Genomic DNA, 11,202 nt, shown 5'->3' on the forward strand with positions numbered 1-11,202 from the left:
CTCGCTGGACCCCAGCCGCCCGCAGCCAATGCCAGGGTACTACTGAGGGTGCCAACCGGGCCCCTGCCGGTGCCATCTTCCCGGGAGAGGGGTCCTGGCCTCGGGCTGCGGGCGGCGCCGGGCCTACCGCCGAGCAGAGCCACAGAGGCGCTGGGCGCAGCGAGGCCAGAGGCCGCTTCCCGGCCCAGGCCCAGGCCCAGGCCCAGGCGGAGACCCGGGGCTGCCCGGAGGGCCCGGATTCGGGTCCACAGCGTGCTCCCGCGTGCCCAGCTCGCTCTCCGCTCCCTCGGATGTCACCCCACCCCTCGGCCCGGGGCTCAGAAAGCGGAAGTATTTGGTAGAGAAAAAACACGGTTTCTTTTCAGTCCGTCCTCAGAACCCCTTTTAGAGAAAATGCTCCTGTCAAGTTTTATTTCCCGTGCAAACCACCTTCCACGCTGCCAAGAATTAAGACCGGGAGAGATTAAATACCCGATTATTCTCTTGGGGAGGGCGGGGCGGGGCGGAGAAGCGGGCACCCGCACAAAACATTCGTTTCAATCGGCTTGTCCTCATCAAATCACGCCTGGAGAGGCCCGCCAAGGCCCCGCTCTCGGGCGACCGTGACGTCAGCCTGCAGCTGCGGGGCGACTCCCCGGCGCGGGTGCCCGGCCCTCGGAGGAGCCCGCCAGGCGCGGGCCTCGGGGGTCCAGCGCCCTGACCTCGGCCAAACGTGCTGCTGCGTGCCTCCTGCGACACACAAGCCTTGCAAGCAAGGCCGGCTCTGGCAGGGTCGGAGCCTCCATTTTGAGCAGAGGGTTCGCTTGGAAGCAGGGAGGATTGGGAGCGTCGCCTCTGCCCCGGGGGCGCGACATCAGGCGGCGCTCTGAGTCCGCGGCTGGCGCTTCTGCGGCTCGTCCACACGCCCGCACCTGGGCCGAGCCCCGCGCCGCCGCGCCGCCGCCCGCCAACGTTCCAGCGTCTCTAAGGGGCCGTGCTCATGCTTTCTGCCGGGGTCCCGGCTCTTCAGCTGCGCGACGGAGCCGGGCAGAAATGGAATCAACTGTGACAAGGCCGTAGCTGCTTTCATGGAGGGATTTTTCCGTGCCGGCGTCTTCCTTCCTTCCTTCCTTTTCTTTTTTCCCCCCTTCCTTTTGAAATCAAATTAAAAATAGCAGACACCTCTCAGGCATTCGGCGGCGCTAGGTAGAGGTTGGAGGATTGAAGCAGCCGATCAGAAAGTGGGTGTTTTCGTAAAGAATGAGGCCGGCTGCTATTTACCCGGCGGCCTAGCCGATGAAAACTTAATTGTTGTGTGCGGTTCCTAAAACCTACGCATAAATCTCCCCGGGGCCGCTCGGATAACGCCACATCGTTGTTTATGAAAACTGGGATGTGAGCTACTCGCTGCACATTTCTCTGATTCACCAGGTCTTGGGCTGCTGACACGCATTCGATCAACTTTAAAGGAACGCGCATAAATCAGGAAGCCCCTAGCGTCTCCTCCGTAGAGGTCCGCAAATCCGGAAGGGCGCCTCTGAACCCACCCGGGCGGGGGGCTTAGCAGTGCTGGACAGCCTCCGTCTCCCCTCCGAAACTCCGGAATCCGTAGAGAGGAAGCGAGAAGCCGCATCTTCACCAAACCCTCCAAACACACGCAGCAGGGTGTAATCTGCACAGACATTACGCGGTGAAATCTGTGTCATTACCCGCACGCATACGTATCACCCTCCGCTGAATTTCACTGACTCGTGAATTTTTCAGAAAGCACTTCCATTAGGTTGAGTTTTAAAAAAGAATCATTTTCTTTTCCCCTTTCTTTAAAAATTATTGCTTCTCTCTCTCTCTCTGTGTCTCTTAACAATTTAAACGGATGGCTTCAGTTCTGCATCAGGCATAAATAGTAGTTAAATGCAAAGTGACATTTTACAATCATCCACTTAAAATACCTTAATAAATTTGACAGTATTAAGAGCATATGGAAAAAGTGTTTTTTTTTTTTTTTTTAAGTCCCATATTTACAGTTTTTTAAAGGGCAGGCCATTACAGGATTCAAAATCTTTGCTAATAGATGAAAACACTGTCTAGCTGTTTTCATATTTACAATTTCTTGTTCAGAAGAGGCTTCCCTTTTAGGGAAAAATAAAACACATTTGAATCAGCTATCCAGCTGTACTATCCTGGTGTCTGGTGTTATTATTGCTATATGGTGGCTGGAGTCCTTCTGGATGTCTTTTTTCTAAAGGTTTAGACTAATTGCTATTTGGGTATTAGGGATCATAATCCATGCTTGCTTTAGGTTATCTGGTAGATCCATAAGAATTTTAAATAAGAGGGGAGCTAGATAGGGTTGACTATCACCAACCATTTAGAACGGGGGGAAAAAACCTGAAATATCTTCCGTCATTAGTTTCAAAAATTGAAGGGGGTGGGGGGAAAGAAAACTACTACTTTACCCAGAGTTCCTGCGATGGGTTGTGAAAGGGGCGGTATTCGGGCTTCAGAGCGGCTGTTGGCCTCCTTCCTAGGCCTGAGGCTCAGAATATTTCTCACATCTAAAGAAAAATATCCCCCGTCAACAGAAGAGTCCCCTTTGGAGCTGTTCGTAAACACACAGTATGATCCAGCTTCGAAGGGATTTTCCACCACTTTAAACATTTTGGGGAGAAAGTTGTTCCTTTGGCTTGATGGCAGCTTGTTTAGAAAGGGAGAGCTGTGGAACATGATGTGGGGCGCTTGAACTGGACCATCATTTTCATTTGTTTCCACCAGTGGAGTTAAAATCCATGTTCAGGGCAGCAAAACTGGATTGCACGTCTCAAGACCAGCCCACACGTATGCTTCAAGACCATGCTGTTTCTGAGACCGCTTCAAAGATTCTAGAATTCTCCGTCTATAAAGAAGCTCTAAGTCCAGGTTGGAGAGGTTTCCGTCAGCCAGGTTTCTCAGCAACCAATGTTGTTTTCCATAAATCGATGAATATGGTTTTTTAATTCGCAATGACTTTCCTCTAACATAAAGATAAAATTAACCTCATCTCAAAATTCTACATCCTAAGGTTCCTGGTTCCACCAACATTTCAATATATATATATATATATATGGCATGGATTTGACAAAAACACATTATCTTGTGTGTATATTAAATAGAAAACATACATACGTGTTATTTATGACTCTAAACACAGCACCTGATGTGTTGTTGGGGGATCAACAAGTAGTAGATATACTTGGTATTATTGTTATTGTTTTGATGGTGATCGTTAATATTAATTGTGTATATTTCTTCCACAAATCAAATGGCAGTTTTTGCAAACAGCAGTATAAGATTGCACACCACCCACGAGCAGTAATCGGCTCTGAGAGATCCAGGATAACTCTCCGTCTGCATCCATAATATGGTCATTTTGTAGATATGAGATCTTTCAGCTCTCCATACTGACCTCCTAAGAGGTTTCTTTGAATTTCTGAAATGTAACTCTAGAACTCTAGAGTTAGCGAGGCATCTGAAACTTTTTATTTGCCATATAGACTCCTCTATAGTTCTAATTAGGATGGTAGGCCACCTTGGAGGGTGAGGGCAGGAAAGAATGGTTATTTAAGAACACCTTTTAGACTGTAACAAAAACGTACAGCTTTGAAGCAGATCTGCAGAAATCTGAGGCAGAGCGGGCACTGGGAAGACAAATCAAACTTGGCCATTAAAGAAAAGGAGCAAAACTTCATCATGTAAAGTACATTTTGTACCTCAACTCTAGAAATCACCTTAAGTTACAACATCTTGGGTCATCAGTAATTAGTGATATTGTATCTGTACAGACTCTACAAATATATATATATATATATATATATATATATATATATATATATACAAGCACACACAAGCACTGATATGCAAATGTATACATGTATACACACAAATAATATATATTCACATATATACAGGCACATGTATAACTTACATATATTCAAATTTGTTCCATCTGGAGCCAAAGAAATGAGTACTAAATCTCTAAAACAAGGAGTCAAGGAGGTAAGACCTTTTGATTCCCTTGAAGCTGAAGAATTATAAGGAAGCTTGTCAACGCGAGGTGGCGCCCTTGATCTACTAATCCAGCCGAGGCCAATTCATGAGCTGTCAAAAGTCAAGGTCACAAATTGTCTTTTTTCGTCAAGGTCAAGGTTTAAGGCCTTTCCTAGTCCTGTCATTTCAACAAATATCAAAACCTGCCCTTTCAGACACATGCAGACCCAACAGTATATTTGAAAATACGATATAGCCTGGGCATCACTGATACTAAACAACTGGTTTTCATTTTCCACAGTGAGCCTGGGAATTTATACTATCTCTTCCTCCTTTCTTTTTTCTCCTTCTCAGAATGTCTAATGCTTTAACTTTCTTGAAGCACTTATCTAAATTTTCAGGATTTTAGTTATGAGGGAGTTCTCCTTTTGCTTAAAAAATTTGTAGTGAAAAAAAAAAAAGACTGAATTAATAATAGAAAAGAATGGTCCTTGGTTTGTATAGGACAAACCCGCTCCATTTTTTTCTTTCTGTGCAGTGCACATTTAGTATAGGAAAATAACGAGTATTTCCTTTAGATTTTAATGGCAATGACTATTTTATTACCATAATTAATACCACTATATCATTATCTACAGGTCTAAGGTTTTTAAATTCTTACTTTTAGTAGAAATGTTTGAAAAGCAGGTGCACAAATACATTTTCACAGTGTGCTGAATGTCTTTATTTACAAGATAGCATTTTATAGTGAATGTGAACAAAATGAATGTGCTGGTCGAAATAACTGCTTGATTAAAAATGTGCTGTAAAAATGAATCCTTAAACTTCCTAATGCAGTCTTATAACACAATAAACAAGGAAAAAATACTAATCCCTTACTAGATCAAAGTATAGAATTGTAAACATCTAAATGTTTCAGGGGAATGGATTTCCGTTCTGAGTTTTCTAAAAAAATTAAAAAGCAAAATTATTCTCCAGCAAATGTTTAGTAAATTCTGGGGGAAATACCAGTTTAAATGAAACATGAACCCTGTTCAATCCAAAGTCCACTATGTCCCGATGGACCTCTCAGGATAGCTGATAAAGTGAATTCTATGAAACATCTGATGCTTGAAATTTTTTTTTTTGAAAAGTTATCAAATCCTTTGGAAAGTAAATGGTATCAGGCAGAGCATATAATCCAAATGCCACAAAATATGCTTGTTATGAGCAATTTAAAATTATTGTCAGAAAGACGTTCCCAACCTGGGGTTCCCTTGTAGCCTCAAAGGCTCAGCTGGTTGTATTTACTACCAAGACAAATGATCCTCAGAAAAGCTTTCTCTCCCTTTCTTCCTTCATTGTAAATAGCCCAAGATCATTATTTCAGTACCTTCTCCTCTCTCCCCTTCTCAATCTATACATGTTTTGCAGAATATACAACAATGGTAGGCATTTCACTGAGATTTACCTGAGCAGTCACTTAACATGCAAAGGAGATGTCAATGGCGACCCAAAGACAAGCAGATGTTTACAACAGCCTCTTACTTTTGTAACCAAGTTTTGGATTATTACCATATAACACAGTATCCTGAAATATTATGGTCACATAAATACTTACAAGATTTCAGTAAATGCGTAACTTATCTGAAATTGCATATTTGGGGGTTGACGTTCAACTCTAGAGTTTGTCATTTAACGGTCTGGTGGGGTTGGCGGGAGAACTGGAAGTCTTTACCTTTTTCTTAAAGTTTTAAAAGAGTTGTAGATTCCACCAAGGAGAAAGAGATCTCCCTTAGGAAAGCAAAATGCCAGTGTCTTTCTCTTTCTCTTTCCCATTCTTCAGTTATTATTATTAAGCATTATGTTCATTATATCTGGGCAAAGCAACGAGTTCTGAAGCATTTCTTCAAGTTGCTCTCTCGCTCCACTTTTAATCCATTAACTAGTGGTCTTCAGTTTGTTGATGACTTTTTTCTCTTTGACCCTCCTGTTCTGGAACCAGATTGTAACCTGCCGCTCGGAGAGATTTGTCGTGGCTGATATCCTCCTCCGTTTGTCCTTGGTAATGAATTTGTTTGTAGCATATTCCCGTTCGAGTTCTTTTAATTGCACCTTGGTGTAAGGGACCCGCTTCTTTCTCCCTCGCCTGTAGGAGCTGGCGTCTGAGGGATGAGAAACCACGTCTGGAAGATAGGGAAGAAGGCAAGTTACACAGGGAGCAGACCCAGACCAGGACAGGCGACAGCTCGATCTGAGCCACCCGCCTTGCATCGCCCAGCTGCCTTTTGCCATGCGTGGGTACAATCCAGCCTTCCGCTAAGACCTGAAGGGTCGGTGGGGTGGGGGGTGGGGGGTGGTTAGCCCTGCACTGAAATGAAATAGCCTATGGCTCCATTGGCCACACAGCCGAGCCATCCAGTCCACACAGCAGGCTGGGTTCGTTTGACCGCCTGGCCCAGCGGCCCACACCTTAGCCCCAGACGCAGGGGATAACACTTCTATGCCTGGCTCCTCTCTGTATACCCCAATCCCCAACACTTGATGCTTCTACACTGAAGCCCTTTTTTGAGAGAACGAATAGGGGTAATTTTGTAAACCGTTTCCAGGTCAACTTTCCATCCTTAAGTCGATGTCAAGGGCTAAGGAGGGCGGGGCACAGAGGGAGAAAGGGAGCCAGCCAGGGTCCGCACAAGCTTCTTCCCAGCCATCCCTCCTCACCCAGAGAGAGCCAGGAGTGGGCCCAACTCAAGGGCAGCGCGGGCCGCGCCAGCTAGCCGGGGTCGGGCTCCCAGAGGTGCAGGCCAGGGAAAGAGCAGAGGGGCAGGAGGGTGACCCGGGAGCGAGCGGCAGAGAAGCTGGAGCAGAGCCGGAGAACCGGGGTTAAGAAGGGGGCGCCATTTACCGGGCAGAGTGGACTTCCAGAGGTGGGGAGGCTGCGCCTGCTCTTTGGGGCAGTACATTTGGCCGTTCCAGCCGTTGGGCAGCGCCCAGGGCTGGTAGCTTTCCATGGGGAGACCCAGGGGCTCGTGGCGCGACTCGCCGGGGCCCCCGAGGCCGGGCACCACCGGCATATCCAGGTAGCCAGGCACGGGCTGATGGTGGTGGTAAGGCCCGGGCGCGTAGCCCTGGTGGTAGAAGGCGAACTCCTTGGCGCGGGAGCTGAACTCCTCGGCCGCCGGGCCGGCCGTATCCATGTACTTGTCCGCGAAGGCGGCGGCAGCCGCGGCGGCCGAGGCTGGCTGCGCGCACGACTTGATGGCGTTGGGGTGCGGGCCCATGCGGGCACACGGGTAGTAGCCGCTGCCGAAATAGCCGTAGGGCAGCGCCGCGGGCCCCGACGAGCTCTGCGCCGCCGCCGAGCAGGGACTGCACTGCTTGGCGGCCTCGGCGCCCGCCGGGCCCGCCGGGCCGGGCCCTCCAGAGGACGACGCAGCCGCGGCCGCGGCGGCGGCGGCGGCGGCGGCGGCGGCGGCAGCGGCGGCCGACGGGGGCGCCTCCCCGGGCGCGCTGTTGTAGGCAGCGGCGGCGCCGGGCGCCAGGGGCGCCGGATGCGCCATCAGGTTGCGGCACTGGTTGGCTGCGGCCGCGGCGGCCGCTGCGGCCGCCGCCGCCACCGAGAAGTTGCCCCCCGCGGCCGCGGCGGCCGGGTGGGGGAAGCCCCCGCCCCCGGCCCCGGCCGCCGCCGCCGCTGCCGCCGCCGCCGCCGCCGCCGCCGCCCCTTCCATGTTCTTGTTGAGTTCGTCGGCCACCAAGCCACCGCCGTTGTCGTAGAGAAACATGACGGTGGGCTCGATCCAGCGGGGGTGGAGGAGCACGGAGGCTGTCATAGCCCGAGCCGCATGGAGAAGACCCCAGTGGCGCTGTTTTAAAAAGCCCCCAAGAAGTGAAGAGCGCGCGGCGCGGGGCCGGGGCCCGAGCGAGGGGGGCGGATCGCGCCCCGCGGGGTCGCGCCAGGCGGCCGCCCATTGGCCCGCCCCCCCCCGCTCCGCCCACGGCGTATGCAAAGCGGGCGGCTCCAACCCGGGCTCTGCGCTGTGCACCCGCGGTCCCCGCCGCCGCCCGCGCCGTCCCCAGCGCCAGAGCCAGCGCCCGCCGCGCGGCCACGCACCATTCACCCAGAAGAGAGGCGGGGGACCCGGGCGGGTGGGGGCGGAGGACCGGGCGGGTGGGGTAGGGAAGGAAGGACGGCCTTCTCCAGCTCCCCTTCTCTTCCCCTAACCCAGTGGGGCCCAGAGTAGCGTAAAGCGGGGAGGGGACAGAGGCGCGCCGTTGGGTTGAGACCTGAAGCGGTGGGAATAGATCAGGTAAATCTGCGGAAGGTTGGGGATGGGATAGTAGCGAAAACGGGGCGTAGCCCAGGCTGGGTGTTTCCTGGGGCCTCCGACGCTGTTTTCTTTCCAGGTATCCGCAAGTCTTCCTGCCGTGGGACCCCAGCGTGGACACTAGCGTTTTCGGCTTCGACAGCGTCACGATTTGGCTCTTTCCAGAGGAACAGGGGCGGGGGCATTTGCGGATGCGCCTGGCTCATGGGCCCCCAGGACGTTCCACTTTGGAAAGTTCGGACTGTGTTTAGGGGATCCCTCCCCTTTGCTGTCCACAGTGTTGGTGGGCAATTTCATACACTCGCACTTAGGCCCATAGGGTCAGAACGACCCCCTCACACCCACACTGACACAGGCACACACACTCAAGTGTACCCTGTCCACATCCTCACATTTAGGTATAGAGACTGCTCCTCAGTCTGCCCCAGTGACAACTCTCCCTCCTCCAGAGACTTTGGAGCAATCTGTGTGCACTATTCTCTGGTGCTCCCACCTCTCCAGCCAGGCTGGCCTGTCTTGGGAATTTAAAAGGAACAGCCCCAAGTGCTGGCTGGGCGCTCCCTTTCTGGCGCCCAAGGAGGCTTCAGACTTCGTAGCTCTTGGACAGGAGCTCATTCTTCAGGCACCTGGGCACTCCCCGTTTCACTCCATTTTTCGACAGGAGAAAGAAAGGGACTCTGTAGGGCCACTTCAAGTAGAATTGGGGAGAGCGTTGTCGCCAGCCTGCAGAGGGTGTCCAGTCCTCCTCTGTCCAAGAACCAGCTGGAGAAACCTTCCCTCTGTGTCGGAAATGCAGACCCTTTCCTGAGAGCAAGGTGGGGTGTCGGTGCTGGAAGAGCCAAGCAGCCATTTTTTTTGGTGAGGGATCCTGGAGGTCCTGTTGCTTTTGGGTTACATACTTCCATTTCCAATTGTGGAGGCTGTGAGCGTGTCAGATGCCCAGAAGGGGAATATGCGTTCAAAATGAAAGTGGGTGTATTCTATGGGAACATCAGGTTTGGAGAGAGCGTTGGACTCCCTTTGACACCAGGTGGATTGGTGAGCATCCAAGCATGGACCTGTCCTCCGGTCCTAGCTTGCAGACTCAGCCAGCAGCTCAGGGCACTGCAAATATCCCCAGTCCCTGTTCCCTGCTCTGATCTGCTCTTTAAAGCTCCTGGTCTTCCTGCAGAGTCCGGACCAATGACCCTGGGCTCTGACTTTTATCTGCCTTGATCCCCAGGTTTGCTCAGACCAATGTAAGTGTTGTTCAATAACACCTTCTATGACACCCTCCTCCCAACATAGACATACCCAGTGTGCCCTTTCCCTCCTGCCTTTTTAGTAGCTCCGGGTAAATATTGATTTGCCTCCAGTTTACCTCCTCCCTGAATGGCCGTTTGCAGACTGAGGAACTAGCCTCTGGAGCGACTCGATTTTTGTGTTACTTTCCGGCCCGTTCGCCCCCCTTTCTTCCTCCAAGTGGCATTGTAAAACTCACAGTGACAAAGAAACAGGGTAGGGTTCGAGGCCCCAGTTCCTGAGAGGTTGAGGGCTGTTTTACATACAGGTCAGACACGGCTAGAGGCCAAGGTCAAGTTGAAAGTTGCAGTCTAGCCAGCGTGAGAACTGCTATGCAAGCCTGGAGACCCAGGCAGCTGCCGATAAGCCCACTGCTCACCTCCCTTGTCTCGCTCTTGACTCTTTTTTTCCTTCGGAATGATTCTTTCTCGCTCTGTTTGGTTCCTCGGCATTTTTTTTTCTTTTTTCTTTTTCTTTTTCTTTTCTTTTTTTTTTTTTTTTTTTTTTTTTTTGCTGCCTTCGTGGAGATTTTGGGGCGGTGTTTACAGACTCTTCTTCTCTGCCTCCACCCTGCTCTCTTGGCCCGGGCTTCCAGCCTCTTCTGTTTTCCAGCCAGACCCAGAAAAACGAAAACACAGCTCGGGGAGCCCCCACCAGCCGGGGCCTGTGCCAGCTCACCTCTGGCCATGGCGCAGCTGCTGGTGCACACAGCGGCCAAGGCCGGCTCCACATTCCTCCCTCCCTCTCCCCACTTCACCGGAGAACGAGCCCTGCATGCAGAGGAAGGGCCCCAGCTCCACGGACTGCCAAGGTCGACTGGGTCCCTCCTCACCAAAAATGGTGAGACAAGATTTCATCTTGTCTGCAGAGAAGCCACAAGCAGGTTTGTCTGGGAGGGAAGGCGCTGGGGGAAGACCTTGGGTTGCATCTCTCGGATTAGGTTTTGCTTCCTAAACTTGGCGGCTCCTCCAAGGAAGGGCTTCAAGCCTGAATTATTTATTGAGCTTTGTGGTGGATCTTTAGTGATCAAGTAATCTGGATATTTTCTGAGTTCCCCATATCTTTCTATCAACTTTTAAATACTCTCAAGACATCATTACTTAGAAAGAGGCAGGCTGCTTGTTCCCTTTTTTTTTTTTTTTTTTTTTTTGTCTTGGATCTCGATATATATGAAATGATTTTTTTTTTTTTTAACCAGGCAAGTCAGTGTCATCCTGGTGTGCCTTCACTGTTTTTTATTTTTTTTTTTAAGTCTGCAGGTCCTATTAGATATTGAATTGCAACCTCCAACCAGTGAGGATAGTTTCTAGAATTTGAATGAGCTCTGTGAATAATTTTGGGTCTCAGTTTCTAGAATTTCGACTCAACTTTGAAGCAGGAAAGTCTCTCCACCTTCTTCTTCTTTTTTTTTTTTTTTCCCCCAAGACATAAGAGATTCTTTAATGGTTCCTAGTACTATTTCTTAGCCTCTTACCCCTCCAGGCAGCTACCAAACTGACTTTTTGTGGGAAAAGAAAGGATTGAGAACAGTGAAGAACTGGAGGATGCCTTAGGAAGCAAGCAAAGGCTCTCCCAGTACTCTTCCTCTTTCCCTAAAGGCAAGATCAAGATTCAC

General features: G+C 50.4%; 1 protein-coding gene across 1 annotated transcript; it reads right to left on the reverse strand.

Annotated features, from left to right (window-relative positions):
• Window positions 1-3,901: 3,901 nt before the first annotated feature.
• Window positions 3,902-7,811, reverse strand: HOXA13 (homeobox A13). The gene is made up of 2 exons (XM_042927613.1): window positions 6,887-7,811; window positions 3,902-6,167 (listed from the first exon to the last, which is right to left on the reverse strand). The coding sequence occupies exons 1-2, from the start codon at window positions 7,809-7,811 to the stop codon at window positions 5,923-5,925; spliced, it is 1,170 nt and encodes a 389-aa protein (XP_042783547.1). The 3' UTR covers window positions 3,902-5,922.
• Between the last annotated feature and the right edge of the window lie 3,391 nt (window positions 7,812-11,202).

Source organism: Panthera leo, chromosome A2 (genome assembly GCF_018350215.1).
Source record: "Panthera leo isolate Ple1 chromosome A2, P.leo_Ple1_pat1.1, whole genome shotgun sequence".
In the NCBI taxonomy this organism is placed as follows: domain Eukaryota; kingdom Metazoa; phylum Chordata; class Mammalia; order Carnivora; family Felidae; genus Panthera; species Panthera leo.

Excerpts from the sequence above, each read along its gene's own strand:
- HOXA13 (XM_042927613.1), bottom strand. The coding sequence starts at position 7,811 with ATGACAGCCTCCGTGCTCCTCCACCCCCGCTGGATCGAGCCCACCGTC. Across the intron at positions 6,168-6,886 it reads CTGGAAGTCCACTCTGCCCG|ACGTGGTTTCTCATCCCTCA; the intron begins GTAAATGGCGCC and ends CCTATCTTCCAG.